Below are 15,171 nucleotides of genomic sequence, written 5' to 3' on the forward strand. Positions count from 1 at the left end.
ACCTGTGTTAAAATCGAGTTGTAGGTGAGGCATGTAGTTTTACTTCCACAAGGTTATTTCCCTCATGCTCTTGACTCCAGTGACTTCCAATTGTGTCACATGTCGTAGCATACCTTTGTTTCAGCCCCAACAGCTAATGCTTTACCTTGACTGTGTGTTTGTACAGCAGCTAGAAAAGCAGGAGCTCACAGCCGGAGCCTCTAGATGCTGCTCTAATACTGGTAGTGTGTGTTGAGTGTTAGTGTGCTTCAGTAATATGAAATGGGGAGAAGGTGGCTGGCCCTGCTAACTACGAAATCCCTGTCTTTCAGCCGCAATGTAGCTGTGGATCAGAAGGATGAGAACAAGGAAGCCAAGCCTCGGTCTCTACGTTTTACCTGGAGCATGAAAACCACCAGCTCCATGGATCCTAATGAAATTATGAGGGAAATACGAAAGGTCCTGGACGCCAATAATTGTGACTATGAACAAAGAGAGCGTTTCTTGCTTTTCTGTGTCCATGGAGATGGGCATGCGGAAAACCTTGTACAGTGGGAGATGGAGGTGTGTAAACTGCCAAGACTGTCCCTGAATGGAGTTCGCTTTAAGCGGATATCGGGAACATCCATAGCTTTCAAAAACATTGCTTCCAAAATTGCCAATGAGTTAAAGCTGTAACAAGAAAAATAGTGAAGTTGGAAGTTAGTTAGCAGTTTCAAGTGTTTTTGAGAATTCCGATGGAAATGTATAGAATAACATTTAGGCAATAACTTCTGCATCCTTCTGAATAGCGATATTAAAAAAAAAAAAAAAGCTGCTGAGCTGGGAGGGAGAGTTGAACTTTTTTATAAGTGCACTACAGCATTAAAGTTGCCTACTATGTAAAATATTACCCCTTCTGCTTTATTTCCATTGCTCCTAAGTCTTTGACAACAAATTGAAACACAGAATATATTCATTTAAATATGCCTCCTGTTTGTGTGGATGTGTGAATGTACAGTATGTGTGTATAATATATAAAGTATTATATGTAAACAATTCATTTACAACATTGAGCTGTACCAGTACCTCTTTTTGGGCTAATTTTGGTGCTAAAAATTGAAATGGCCAAGGAGGAAACACTTGAGTTAAATATTTAAAATAACTGAAGCGATAACTAGTAAATGCAGGTTTACAGTTCACTGCTGTGTTAAGAAAAAAAAAGTGTGTGAAGGGTTTGGATTTACGGTTGTGAACATTATTAGTCCTGTTTTCTAAGTAGATCTCATGAGATTATTAAAAATTCACTTTTACTGAGTAAGTCTTGCATTATATTTTGCCCACCTATTTATTATTTAAGTCTGAATCAAATTTAAAAAAATGTAGTTGATTTGTGCATTAAAATTTGGGTAAAGACTTCCATTCTTCTGCTTCTGCTAAACTACTAAAATGGTATCTTTGTCATTTTGGCTTATGAGTATTGATTGCAGCTAAGAACACTTTTCTGTTATTCACCGTTCCTCTACAGAATGAGGCCGTCTTAAAAGGACGTGCTAAATGCTAACTAGTGATTTTTCTTTCTGACCAAGTTCTCCATGTTAGATTAGGTCAGACTGATACAAAACACAAAAGGACCCTCAGATAGCAACCATATTGTGATGCAAGTCACCACATGTGAGTTGATGCCATTCTGAGGTATTGCTGCACATGTGGCAGTACTGTCCTTTGTGTTCGGGACACGCACAGTATCGAAACCCAAAAGTGGGAATCGAATTGACTACTCATCTCCTCTGTTGTAACATCCAATTTGCTACACTACAGCCATAGGCAGTATAGTTAAATCTTGCAGCTCTCTTCCAGTGTGCTTCCACTTGGGTCTGGTTGTATTCCTTTAATGGCTTTGTGCCAGTTGCATCTCTAGCTGCTACTGCAGAGGGAGTCCACTGCTGTTCTTTTAACATGGAAACACACATTTGATGAACTCTGGTCAGCTAGCTTTCTGTAGTGTGTGAAGCTGCTCTGGGATGGTGCCCACACTTCAGCCATCACTGCGGTGAGCTGGATTTGATTTTGCAAACTAGAATGAAGAGGTTTCTTCATGCATTGTTTCTTACTGATACTCAGTTTTTCATCAAGAACTTATGTCAGTAATATCCTGCATTATCTGCTTGACTTTTTGTATTAATGTTTTATGGTTATATTTCAGTGAAGCACTTAAGCATGTACTTAACATGTGCTTTGAACTGGAGCCTAAATTTGTGTTTTAAATTTGCAGCAAGCTAGTAGTTACTCATAGTGCACAGTTCAGATTTGAACCCAGGTGAAAAATGCAAAATCTTGTCTTTTTCAAGTTAGTTCTTGTGATCTGTAGTCTGTGAAGGCAGCAGACTTCCCCTCTCTTTCCCCATAAACACTGATATTGATTATGCTAGTTTAAAGGGTAATTTTAGTTGTTAAATGTAGTAAATATTCCTGAATTTTGCATTTTATTCTGTGTGTATTCTGTATCATGCTGTGGCTTGAGAACTCCAGGTGCTGCTGGAATTCATTTGGTGTTAGTGCTCTGCCCATGCCTGTGCTGCTCTATGATTTTTTCCCCCATGAAAACTCCATTTTGTAACAGCAATAAGACATTTCAGAGCGGTCATTGTACTTCCTCATGTGATTGGTCTTTCAGTTTGGTCTCTTTTAGCCTTCTAAGAGCGTTTTAACCTTTGGTGCAAACAATGGGCTCCTGTTCCAGGAATAACTGAAAACAGAAGTAGTGTCAATACCAACACTGCAAATCCTGTAAGTAATTACCTGTGCACAGAAGCCACGTTCAGGGCGTTAATTGCCAGTTGCTGGAAGTTCACCTGCAAGTGCCATTAGCACCTTGCAGTGGTTGTGGCTTAGCAAGTAAGATACTGCAGAAAAAGAAAAGCTTTTGCTTGGGTTTTGCTCATGTGCGTTGAGTACTTAGAACTGTGTGTTCTGAGATTGGGATGCAAAATTCATGCAGGGTGGCCATGGTTATAGTTGCCGTGGGAACCGCAGCATTGAATTTCAAGGCATTGAAATGTTGCAGTTCTTATCCCATTAATACCCTTCTGTTACCGTTTAATAATACCCTCATGAAATCCAGGGCATAAACCCAAAATATTCATACAGTTCATGTTTCTTTGTAGTTGCTGATTGCATTGAATGTGTAAGGTGAGTAAAAATAGATAATTAAATCTCTTGCCATGAAAACAACTCTGGTAAAACACATGGGCATGCAAAACCGTAGTAGTAAATGCCAGTACATAGAAGTAAAATGCTACTGGTATCAACAGTCACACAGTTTTCAGTCACTTGCTTACTTCAAGGTAAAGTCCTGTTTGCTTAGAGGTGTTTCTTACCCAAGACTTCAGCACAGAGTGAGCACTGTAATCAACTACAAACAGCAGTCTTTCTAAGCACAGAATTGTTTCCACCTCCCGGCTTATCCAGCCAAAACACATGAAATTAAGTGCTTTCACACGTGTTTCCGCTTCGGTAGGAAAAACAAACACCAGCCTGATGGGAGCTTGGAGTCGTATGTTTTAATTGTCCTGTGCCAAAGGAGCAGGGGCTGGCGATGTGGGGTATGCGCTGAAAAGGCAGAGGCTGCCAGGCAGGGTCGGATGGCGGGATGGATGACACCGAGCTGGCTGCAAGGCAACGGAGGGACGTTGCAGTGTCTGCGGTGGCCACAGGAGGTCTCTCAAATGCAGAAATAAGGCTCTGGTTGGTGCTCGTCTGGAGGAGTGTTTTTACAAAACGGCTCCGAAGATCACTTGCTGCGTGCAGAACGGCAGTTTCACATCGGTTATAGGTGTTATCATCTCCTTGGACAATTCTGACTTGTTAAAAGCATTAGAGGGGGAACTCACAGCAAGATACTGATGAAAGCTGCAAATTTTTCAGTTTGAAAAATACCCTAATGCTATCTTTAACTTTCCAGTATGATGTTGTTTCAGAGGTGTTAGTTAGATGGTCTTTAGCTTGCCATGGAAAACCTGTAGGGCTGCAAAACCCTGCAAAAGCCTTGTTCCATCTCCTTTCCTAGAAATGACCATGTTTCACAGCAGGCTTTTCTGCTGAGGAGGGCAAAAGTAATACTGAATATTTAAATTAATTTCCAGCTTTTTAAAGAATAAGAATCTTTGTGTTCCTGTTTGGAAATTTAATTGCTGAAGCTATTTTGGTGTTCATCCTTTAGTAATCAGTCCAATCAAGATTCTAAATTGCAGCCAGCCTGTTCTAAAATAATCTGGGATCACTTGCCATTTATATTTCTCTGTATTAAGCTCTCTAAAGCTTTATGGCTGGCATTTTCCATCCCTGCAGTCTGTTTTAATCTTCAGACAAATCTTGGTCCTTGTGCTGTGAGTAGGCAAGAAGTGAAACTTCCTTATTTGCTCAGGCTTTTTTTTCAAATCACATACTTTTCCTGCAGCTTTCTTTTATTGTAATCAAAGCTTTGCCATTGGGGATAATAGCAACTGGTACCAACATTTATCACTAGGATGTTTGGATTTGGCAGGTGGTATTGGAGGAGCTGTTTATTTTGGTCAGTCTCAGATTTTGTGTCCTTTCTACAAAGGAGCCCTGCAGCTTGTCCCCTCCTTTCTGCAGTCCTGTTGCATCAGCTGCTGCCAACCCCTTCCATGCTCCTTCCGAGGTGATGCTCTGAAGCACTGGTTGCAGTGGGAGCCATGGCAAGCGCAGGGCTCATCACTTCATGCATGGCTGTGTGGTGGGAGCAGCAAAAGCAGAATTTTGCTGTTGAGAAGTTCTGTTCCTCATCACCAATCTGGGGGCAGCCACTACAGCAAATGTTGTTGGGTCATGTATATATATATGAGTGGTTTTATCTAACTGACCCTTTTATGAATCTCTTTATCCCTGGCATCTAAAGCTTGTTGCTTTCTCCTTATCTCCAGAGATGAGCCTTGGCTGGACTCTTCTGGCTGAATGCTTCTTTGAGCTCAAGTCTTGATTCAAGGGACAGTCCCTTTTTGAGGTCTGTGATGTCAGAGCTCCATGAATCTCTCCAGACTGGGTCTGTAAGTGCTCTTATAGCTGGGGAAAGAGTACAAGTGCTCCAGGGCCCCTGAAACATACCAGTGCTGGTTTGTGGTATGCTGCATGGCAGATGCAAAAGGATTGGCTCAGTATTCCATTGAAGTGATTCTTCAGGCCTGGAGGACAGTAGCTCAAGTGAGCCTAAGAGTGTAATGAATGGTTGAATTTAGAGCAGTCACTAGGATGAGAAGGAAGGAAACTCATCTCCTCTGGATGATTTCGGTTCCTAGGTGCTTTCCAGACTTCTTGTTACGGAATCAAGGACGTCACCACAATGCATACTTGGCTAGGTGTATTCTGTAATGCAGCAGGGCCTGCACAGTGGTGAGAAGTATGCATGATGACAAAATGCTACAGTGAGATGCTGTGTGGACTGGTGGCAGAAGAGGAAGATGGTGAGCACCACCTCAGGTTGCCCCTGGTTCAAGTGGATTGGTGTCAGGGGCTCAGTGTACCATTTCCCATCTCACACTTGGTGCAAATACTCTTGGGGTAAAGCTGCAGCTCACAGAGGCTGCATGGAAAGGCCAGTTCCTTCTCTAAGCTCTGACTTCAGGGGACTTTATTTAGGGATGTTTATCTCTGATCCATGCTCTGACCCTGGTTGAAGCTAGCTGACAGATTGAGCGTACATGAGCACAGGCACTCACACACAGTGCATGGCTACATAAGGCTTGTTTCTCTGGGAAACAGCCTAAAAACTGACAGTTCACACAGCAGGGACCAGATCTGCCGATCAAGAAGCAGCTCTCCTTAAAAGGTCACTTTTCAGGTCAAAGCCACACTTGGGGTAAATCGTGATGGAACAGGGATGAATTCTGCTGTGCAGAAGGGGGAGCCAAGCTTTAGTTTGCACCTTACGTCTTGGGTAACTTGGAATTCTACTGACCGTTCTCCAGTTTTTTAGCTGGGTCTGCCAGGGTGAGTGTTGCATAGAATCATAGAATAGTTAGGGCTGGAAAGGACCTTAAAGGTCATCTAGTTCCAACCCCTCTGCCAAGGAACACCTTCCACTAGACCATGTCACCCAAAGCTCTCTCCAACCTGGCATGATACAAGACAGATCAGTGGTTTTTTCCTGACTGGGTATTCTGCTGAAGCAGCAGGGAAATGTGGAACAACCTTTGCAAAGCAGTAAAAGTAAAAGCAGCAACAAAAGCATCCTCATGGATAAAAATAAAGCAGGGGGATGAGAGCCAAGGTTTATGGGGAGACATGCTGTTTGTTTAACCAGCATCCAGCATCTCTCATTAACTTGCTGTTACCTCTACCTTACCCTTCCCTTCTGTCCTGCAACAACATGTGCGAATAAAGAATATTTCATCCTTGCCTTGTTTTGTCACTTGGATAATGCCTTTTCCCAGTTTTCTGCCTTGGAAGCAGTAGCATTCCGCATATCTCTGCAAAGCTGAGTTTCATTGATGTAGCAGCTGAGTTCAGGGAAGGCAGGGGATGAAAACAAGTCCTAAATTTGGACTGAACCAAAGATAGAAATGCTGCCAAATGGGAGACTGAAAACCTGGAAGAAAGCTCTGGATCAGCATGGTATTGCACTGAAATCTGTGGCTGTGCTAATGGCACTCATTACACTGCTGTAACATGCTCTGTCCTCTTTCCTTACGGCATGTGCAAGTGTCCTGGCTGGGGGTTCATGGAGCCTGGTGGCAGTCACCTCTTCTGCGATATCGGCTGCTTGCGGGGAAACGGGTTTGTGCTGCGAAATCCAGTGGTGATGGAGTAACCCTGAGGGGGGTAGGCATTGCAGAGGCTGGAGGACAGATTCTGACCTCTGACAGGTCTGGTCACACTGTCCCCTAAGGGCTGTGGGACATGGCTGGGACTCTCCTTTCTCCTGCCAGCAGTGCCCAACCTTTGCAACTGATCAGAGCAAGTAGTGTTTGCTGGGGTCAGAAAATGGGAGTTTTTTGCCCTTACTTAGACAAGTGCAAGTTTCACTGGCCTGCTCCAGCCAGAGCACTGCAGAGAATCACTTCTACACATCTTTAACCTGCAGAAGCCGCATGGCCTGAGGGGTGGGAGACCCTGATTCAGTTGAAAAGTGGCTTCCCACAGAATATAGGAAGAGAAGGAAGGAAGGGGTGCTGGTTCATCTGTTTTACAAGTATTGCTTTTCCAACAGCTCAAACCTTTTAACCAACATTTGCTCAAATTTGTGTGTACTTTTGGTGTGTAAAATAAAGATTTGGTATCCAAGTCTATTGAACTCTTTGTGGAGCTGGGATACCTGAAACATGCTCTGCCTAGCCCCAGCACCTTGCAGACTGCCAGGGGGGAAATCATAGAACCATAGAATAATTAGGGTTGGAAAGGACCTTAAGATCATCAAGTTCCAGCTCCCCTGCTGTGGGCAGGGACACCTTACACTAAATCATATCACCCAAGGCCTTGTCCAGCCTGGTCTTGAACACTGCCAGGGATGGAAGCATTCACAACCTCCCTGGGCAACCCATTCCAGTGCCTCACCACCCTAACAGGAAAGAATTTCCTCCTTATATCCAACCTAAACTTCCCCTGTTGAAGTTTGAACCCGTTACCCCTTGTCCTGTCACTACAGTCCCTAATGAACAGTCCCTCTCCAGCATCCCTATAGGCCCCCTTCAGATACTGGAAGGCTGCTATGAGGTCTCTACGCAGCCTTTTCCAGGATCTTCCACTTCCTTGTGTCCACAGCAATGTCATGGAAACAGTACTGTCGATCTCTTCAAAAGAAATTAGTCTGGTGCTGGAGCCAGCTCTCAAGATTGCAGCAAACAGAGCATACAATGTCATGCTTGTTCCTGTAGCTTGCCCTTTCCTTAATTACCATGTGGACAAACAACTGGCTGGGGATATCTCCACCATGGCAGGGACCTCTTGAGCAATATTTGCCACATTGAATTCTCTGCGCTAGCGGACTTTCTGGATGCCTCGTGTGTTGCAGAGCCAGGCTCTATTGGCTGTATTGAGTGCAGTGCAGAAGAGGAGGCCCCCCCAGTCCTGATGGTGACTACCTAAGCTGCAGTACCTGACATTCATGCTTGTAGCGAGCTGAAAGGAAAACGAAGCCTCAGTCCCTTCCCTGAAGGGTGCCTGACACCCACCCTGGCTTCTGGTGCAAGGGCGAAGGGTTGAGGTACGAGCAGGCTGTGCAGCAAAGCCCCTCTTTCACAGCTCAAGAGGACCTCCGCCACTCTCTGGCGCTCTGATGAACAGCTTGTGTCCATTCAGAAGTGAGTGTATACACAAAGAGGATGCGGTCATCAGCAAGCCTGAGCTTCCAAACCAGTTCCTCAGCCTGCAGCGCAGCAAGCTCTCTGTGCTTGTGTGGTGCTGTACAGTTTGCTGTTAAGCCTAAAGGGTGCATGGCCTCCTTTCCCTGTGTTTCTGGGCCACACAGCAAAGGAAATGAGGTGTTAAACCCAGTAGGAGATAGAAGACAGCCGTGCTCAGCCTTGATGCCATTGGAGACAAAAAGGCCTGCCAGCAATCCCACTCACCAGCTGCTGTGTGGAAAATCCTGGAGTAGGCTGAGATTCAGGAAAAAGGTACTAAAATGTGTCTTTGCGGGTGATGGGGGTCCCTAACTAGGCCATCTCCTGAAGCAGGAGACTGAGCAGAAGTGGAGCCAAGTCCAGAAGAGGAAAGGCGGGAGTGATCTCATCTCTGCTTCTATTCTATTTTCTAGGAGGTAGAATAGACCAATGGATTTGACAATGGAGCAGCAGCAGCTCCCTTCCTCGCCGCCCTCCTCCCAGGCACTGCTGGAGTTTGGGTCAGTTTTTAGGACAATCACTTGTTCTTCCTCCTCCCTGTGTAGTGCTTGCAACAGGAACCCTATTCTTGCTGTGCCCACATACAACCAGTCTATGGTCACCAGTGCCCACTGCAGCAAGGGTCCAGCCTGGCAGGTATGGGCGAGTACGCACAAGAAATAAGATCACGCACTGGCACATACTTCTCCACAAAAAAAGCATCCCGAACTGCTGTTGTATTACCCTGTATTGCAGCAGCTGAGGCTGGTGGGGTGGGTGCTGGCCCAGGACAGAGCTGAGCTGGGAGGTGAAGGACAGACCACTGCCTAATCATAGCAAAGCACCTCTTCCTATCTCGGCTGGTTTCATTTCCCTGTTTTGGCCTGAGTCCAGGCTGGGTTGGGGCCAGGACACTTCCTAGCCCTGGTTTCTTGTCTGGTCGCTAGGCCAAGTTCTCCTTTGGCTGGCTGGATGCTGGCTGCTCCTCTGGAGGACCTTCTGCATAGCCTGGGCTCATCAGTGTGTGAAAGAGGAAGGGAAGGTCTTGGCCTCGCACACGGGGAGTGGCGCAGCTTGTGCAAGTGTCTGTCACAAGACAGGAAGAGTAGGAGTCAGACTTCCCCGAGCCTCAGGTTGGATCTCCGTCTGGCCGCTGTGACGAGTGTGGGTAGGCTGACGAGTAGGACAACAAAAGCTCTCTGTTGGGGGATGTAAGCAGAGTAGTTTGAGAAGGCCCCATGTTTTCTTCTCAGCAAAGTAAGACAATGATTTTTCACAGTGTTGTGAGAACTTGGCTGAGATTTTCTCTCCTGGAGAAGGGAAAAGAAAGGGGCTCACCGCATGCAAAGGCACTGTTACTTTACAGCTCAGCAAAGAGCCATGAGGAGGCATCAACCTCATGGTCTTTTGTCCTGTGTACAAGCTGCTGCTGTCAGCTGGACCGGAGATGTTCTGTGCACATCCCAGGGAGGCAGCTGGTGATGCATGCTGAAGTCTCCCTGGGTGGGTAACTGTGACCGTCTCACCCCCGCTGCTGGAGCTGTTTGTGAACCCCTTAGCCTGCAGCAATCCAGAAGAGCTTTGAGCACTGGCTCTTGCTCAGACTGTCATAGGCTCGAATTCAAGCAGTTTTCTCCCTTGACAGAGCAGGAGCAAAGCCACCCTCTGGTTTGGTGCTAGCAGGAGCACCTCCACTTCCCCCCTCCCCAGCCTGAGTGGTGCCTGGGCTGGCTGCGCCTCCCGCCATGGCCACAATCGTAACCATTGTCTCTTGAGGAGCTCCTCCCCACGTATGATGTGCTGCGGACAATGTCCCAGAGCATCCAAGGGAAGGAGCACTTGTTACCAGGCAGGACTGGTCTCTTAGCTGCCTTTTGAAGCCTCTGAGCCCCAGGAGTGGGCAGGGCTGAAGTAATGTGTTCCTGGAGCAGGAACATGCCGGAAGCCCGGAGGCAAGACAGCTAGGGAAGTAACAACAGTGACAATCAGAGTAGGTGGGATTGAGCTCAACACAAAGACAATGCATCAGCTGAAGCAGGCATCTGTTTCCGTGGAAAAAGTCATCTGCTGCTGTGATGATCCTGTGCCTGTCCTTGCCTTTGGCAAGCTGGGAGAAGGAGAAGGCAGGAAGGACAGAGGTGGCTCAGCCCGCTGGCAGCCAGACCTGGCTGCTGAAGGCAAAGCCCGATGCCTTGATGTGCTCTTTTCCCTGCTCATCTCTCCCAGACAGGCTATAGCTGTTGTGAACCTGAACCTCAGCGGGGTAAACATGTCATCAGAAACCCTAATGGTTTTCAGGAAACATCATGTCAGGTTTGGCCCTGTTCAGCTCAGTGGGCTCTGAGGTGATGGTAGGGACCATCTGTGGTTTAAACTGTTAGCCCCAAACTGCAGCAGGTGGTGGTGGCCCTAGGTTTGTGGCCTGCAGATGGATGGTCTGGAAATACAGCTCCAAAGGTGAGTGGAAACTTCCCCCCAGCCTGCTGCTGTGCATTCAGCCTGGGTTTGGAGAGCAATGCGGCTGGAGGTAACCAAATCCTGGACAGCGAAGGGCTGAGCCCTGCATGCTGGCACCATGTGGTCATAGCCAGTGGTGGTGGTCGTCTTCACATCCCTGAGTCCAGCCCAAATCCAGCTGGATGCGGGGATTCCTGGCAGCAGGCGCACTCATGTGCCATGACAAGGCTCACTGCTAGCCCTGCATTCTCCTGCTGCCTGCTCCTCATGTCTGGTGGGCACTCACCTCACTGCCCACCATCCGTGGTGGAGGTGGCCCTTCAGGATGGACGTGGTGATGTTTACAAAGCACCACCCAGACCAGCAGGTCCTGCCAGCCCCCAGCCCCGGGGAGCTGCCCCATGGAAGCACAACCCAAGCAGTGGGATGGGGTTTCACTTCTCAGGAGCAGTGAGCTCTGCTGCAAGCACCCCTGCCTGTAACAGAAACACCCGGCTGTGTTTTAGAGCCTTCACAAAAGCATGAGCACCCCAAAACAGACCTGTGCTCCTAATGAGACTTGCCAAGGATTTCTGCTGGGCTGCAGCTTCCAGCCTACACGAGCACCAGCCCAGCCGGAGATTAAACAATATCCTTTAATAGGAACAGATAGGCACCCGTTTCTAGTGCGGGGAGAGAGGAGCATTCTCTGTTCAGCGCTCGCACGCAGGCAGCATAAGGACCACAGGGGGACCGGGATGCCCTGATTTGGAAGTCTCCTGCTCAACTCAGCTACTCAAAAGGCGGCTGCTCCTGTGCTTGGGCCAAGGGAGGCTTTTTGTTTAGTACATCCTTCTCCTGCTCAGTGCAGTGGGGAAGCTGAAAGGCACCAGCTCATGCTTCTAGCCTCTCTCAAATGTGACTGTGACCTATCGCAGATACGGGGTTACCACCAGCTTGTCAGAGCCTCCTCGGTGCGCGGGGCTGGGGCTTGCTGGTGCTGCCGTTTATGAGGCTCCAGCCCTTGCCCCGACTAGATAGCACAGGGCAGCTCTCCATCCTGTGCCTCACGGCCTTACCTTGCTCCTCAGAGGCTGCCTCATAGTTCTGCCTGGGGTAGTCCCCACAAAGGGGCTGCTGAAATGCTCACCAGTGTAAACAGGAGCTGCCTTCAGAAACAAGCTGAGAAAACAGCTGAGCCCGAGGGCATCACTCCTGTCTCCGTGAGAAAGCAGGAATACAGCCTCCGGGGCCTCCTCTTTGCCACCCTACTTGCACCCTGCAAGGAGATCTCTCCCCAGCTCTTCCCTTTGGCTCCTTTGGGTGGACCCTCACTGCAGTCCCCATTCTCTGCACCTACTTCCGCTGTGGTCCAAGCCCTACGATCCTTCCTGGGGCAGCAAAGCCCCATCCTACCACCACCAGTGCCCTGGGGTGCAGGGCACAAGGGATCCCACACCCCAAAATGGCCAAAACCTGGAGGACAAAGCCCAGCTCCTGCAACAAGGAGCTGTGGGCTGTGGACTGTGAGTCAGACACATCTGCTGCAGGGTTTTACTGCACCAACACTTGGGTCAGCATTAGAGCTGTGTTGGAGGCTGACGTCCCCTTTCACACCTTTCCACCCTGGTGGGAGGTGACCTGTGAGGGTCCATGGTCTCTGGCTGCCGGTGGACCATGAGGCTCTTCACCTCCATAACGTGCTTTTTATAGTCCTTTTTTCCATTCCCAAGAGAAATTCTGCAGGAATTTTCTATTTCTGCAGGAGGGGCAGCAGGGAGAGGAAAGGTTGTGGTCTCTCAAGACCTTTGTGCTTTATTTTTACTTTTGTTGTTGTTGGTGGTTTTTTTTAATCTTGAGGAAGGAACAGACTAAAAGGGGCATAAATAAAACCCAGCTAAGCTGGTTTGGACATTGAATTGGGATTGAAATCCCTGCCCAGGGCTGTGAGTTTGTATGTGAGGAAGGCACTTGGACGGGAGGGATGCTGCAACTCAAATGAGAACTTATTCTTTTCCATATTCCCTCTGCAGAACAAGCAAAGTGACTGGGTTACCCTCGCCTCTGAGGAGGGTGAGCTGGAAGGCAGAGGACCATGTTGAAGAGGCACCTTGACCGCCCTGCCCCCAGCCTCAGCAAAGCTGCTTCCTCCACACTGTGAAATGGGGCTAATGATAGTCTCCGAGGGCCAGTTAAAAGCCTGCATGATGCTTTGCTAAATACAGCATCATATAAGCACAAAGTACTGATAGCTCTGAGCCTGGTGTAAGCTGATGAGGAGTTCTTGTTTTCTTTTCCAGACCAGAGTTTGGGTTTCATGCTGTTGATGCCCTCAAAGGTTTCCTTCTACTGGGTTAACATCACGTCCCTCACCTGGGAGAGTGGCGGGGGGGGGGGGTGGGGTGGGGTGGGGGTGTCCAGCTTGGAAAGGAGAGAAGTACTGTCAAGCTTTCATCTGATTCTAAAACATGCTTTAGCTGCATGCTTCCTGCAGAGTGTAAGTGTCATTGCTTAAAATAAGTATAATTTCTTGCCTTATTTTCCAAGGATCCTATAGTCTTACTGTGGCTTGGTAACAGTCTCACCACAGGTTGCCTTTTCTGAGAGGCTCATTTCCAAGTCCCACAAGAGTTCAATTTGAATCTGCATCCCCTCAGCCATGGCCACCATATCCCTGATGCCAGCGTGAACACAGGCTGCCGGCATGGCCATCCACAATTCCCTCTGCCAGCACGGCAGGGCTCTTCTCAGTAGGGTGGAAGGACAAGACAGAACATGCTGAGAAACAGCACATAGAGAATTAAGTGCCAAGTTCAAAGATTAGTGGTAGGCTTATTAGGTTTTCCCCTAAGCTCAGTATTAGGTAATGCTAAATGACCCACACAGAAATCAGAAGGGAGGATTAATAAAGGTTTAATGGTGGATGTTTGTGTTAGAAAGTGTCATGGGACTCAGAGCACCGGCAAACAGCAGTGTTTCCCCCCTCACTGGGGCACACTGGAAGATGTTTCTTAGTACCCTAAAAATTGTTTCACCTTTCTTCCCAGATTTGTCATTCTTTTCAATAACTGTTCCCATGCTCACTGAGCCGCAAATAGCTCCTGGGTTTATAAATGTATTTCACTGTTTCTCTAGGCCTTTTTGCTGTGTTTATTCCAACTCCCATTTAGGTAATCCAATATGTGTTTCCGATGGGCTCTGCTCAGGGCTTGCTGAAAGTGAATAAACTGAGCTGAAAGGCACATCAGCATTTAAACAACAAGGTAACAGCTCTCCACAGGAGTTGCTCTTGGTGGAGGCTTCACTTTCGAACTAGGCTGTATGAGAAGATCTCATTGTGGCCACATCAATGGCAAGCGAAATGGAAATGATCACAAAAGAGCGGGACAGTGCACAGGTACCCCAGGAAGGTAAAGGCTGAAAGGGCGCATAGCGTAACTGCAAAGACATGTTATTGCTGACTCTGACACTGATTATATAAACTCTCTGGGAGAGACACACTGGCCATCTGCTGTCTTACGCCTCTTCAGGGGCTCCAGTTGACCCATCACTCGGTGTCATTGCTCATAAACACTGTTCAAGGCCTGACCCTTTATTCCTTGTGAGGAAAAACAAAACACTTTTGTCTCCTAAAACTGTGCTTTCCAAGGGTCTTCCCAGCCTGTGTTCAGGGGTGTCCCCCCAAGCACCAGGGCCACCTCAAAGGCATTTCAGGGGGAGCAAGATGGGGCTGCAGGGAAAGGTGCTCAGCCCCTGGAGGCTTCCTGGTCCTCCCAGGAGAGGAGAGGGACACAGCAACATTCCCAGGGCTGCACCCTGAAATGTGCAATCCTGTGGCAAACCACAGGGTTCATTGCAAATAAAAAACAACAAAAAGAAAGTGTGCCCAACCCCCCCCCCTCCCCCCAAAAAAAAAAAAAGAAAAAAGGCCAAACCACCGGGTAGCAGGAAACAGATAATCTTGCGGCTCCAGGCTGGCCAGTCACCCACTTGCTGGCTGTGAGGTTAGCTCGGCCTTTTCCCTAGATGAGCCCTCAACCTTGCCCCACTTCACAGCACCCCACAGGATGAGTAAGTCAGAGCAAGCATTCTGGTGAGATGCCCGGTGGGCAGTGTAGCTATTGCACAAGGATGGCTGGCGCTCAGATCCAAACTGCTGCATTACGGTGCTTTTCGCACAGCCCTGCCGCAGAGAGCTGGTGCAACCCCTACTGCCTCTGTTCCAAGATGCTATCAACCCCACTCTTCCACGTTAATGCAGTCAGGAGGTGCCCTGCAGTGAGAAACTGTCACGGTATGGTCAGTGGTGGCCAGGGATGCTGGCCAGGACAGCCCTTGGGGACATCACTGTGATGGGGCGGTGCACCTTTTCCCAGCACTTACCTCCTGCTGCTGGGATGCAGCTTCACAAGAGTTTGGTGGGTAGGAAGGATGGACC

At 48.0% G+C, this 15,171-nt stretch overlaps 1 protein-coding gene across 16 annotated transcripts in view; it reads left to right on the plus strand.

Annotated features, from left to right (window-relative positions):
- The window catches only part of MARK3 (microtubule affinity regulating kinase 3), a 63,817-nt gene extending 62,538 nt beyond the window's left edge, over positions 1-1,279 (plus strand). For all 16 annotated transcript variants that reach the window (XM_057397127.1, XM_057397130.1, XM_057397128.1 and 13 more), the window contains one exon: positions 312-1,279. In XM_057397127.1, coding sequence (XP_057253110.1) covers positions 312-657 — 346 coding nt within the window. In that variant the 3' untranslated portion in view covers positions 658-1,279. The remainder of the gene's footprint in view (positions 1-311) is intronic.
- Positions 1,280-15,171: the final 13,892 nt, after the last annotated feature.

Source organism: Pezoporus wallicus, unplaced genomic scaffold, assembly GCF_028554395.1.
Source record: "Pezoporus wallicus isolate ANWC-B61680 ecotype Strahan unplaced genomic scaffold, APGP_CSIRO_Pwel_v1 contig_7068, whole genome shotgun sequence".
Taxonomy (NCBI): Eukaryota; Metazoa; Chordata; class Aves; order Psittaciformes; family Psittacidae; genus Pezoporus; species Pezoporus wallicus.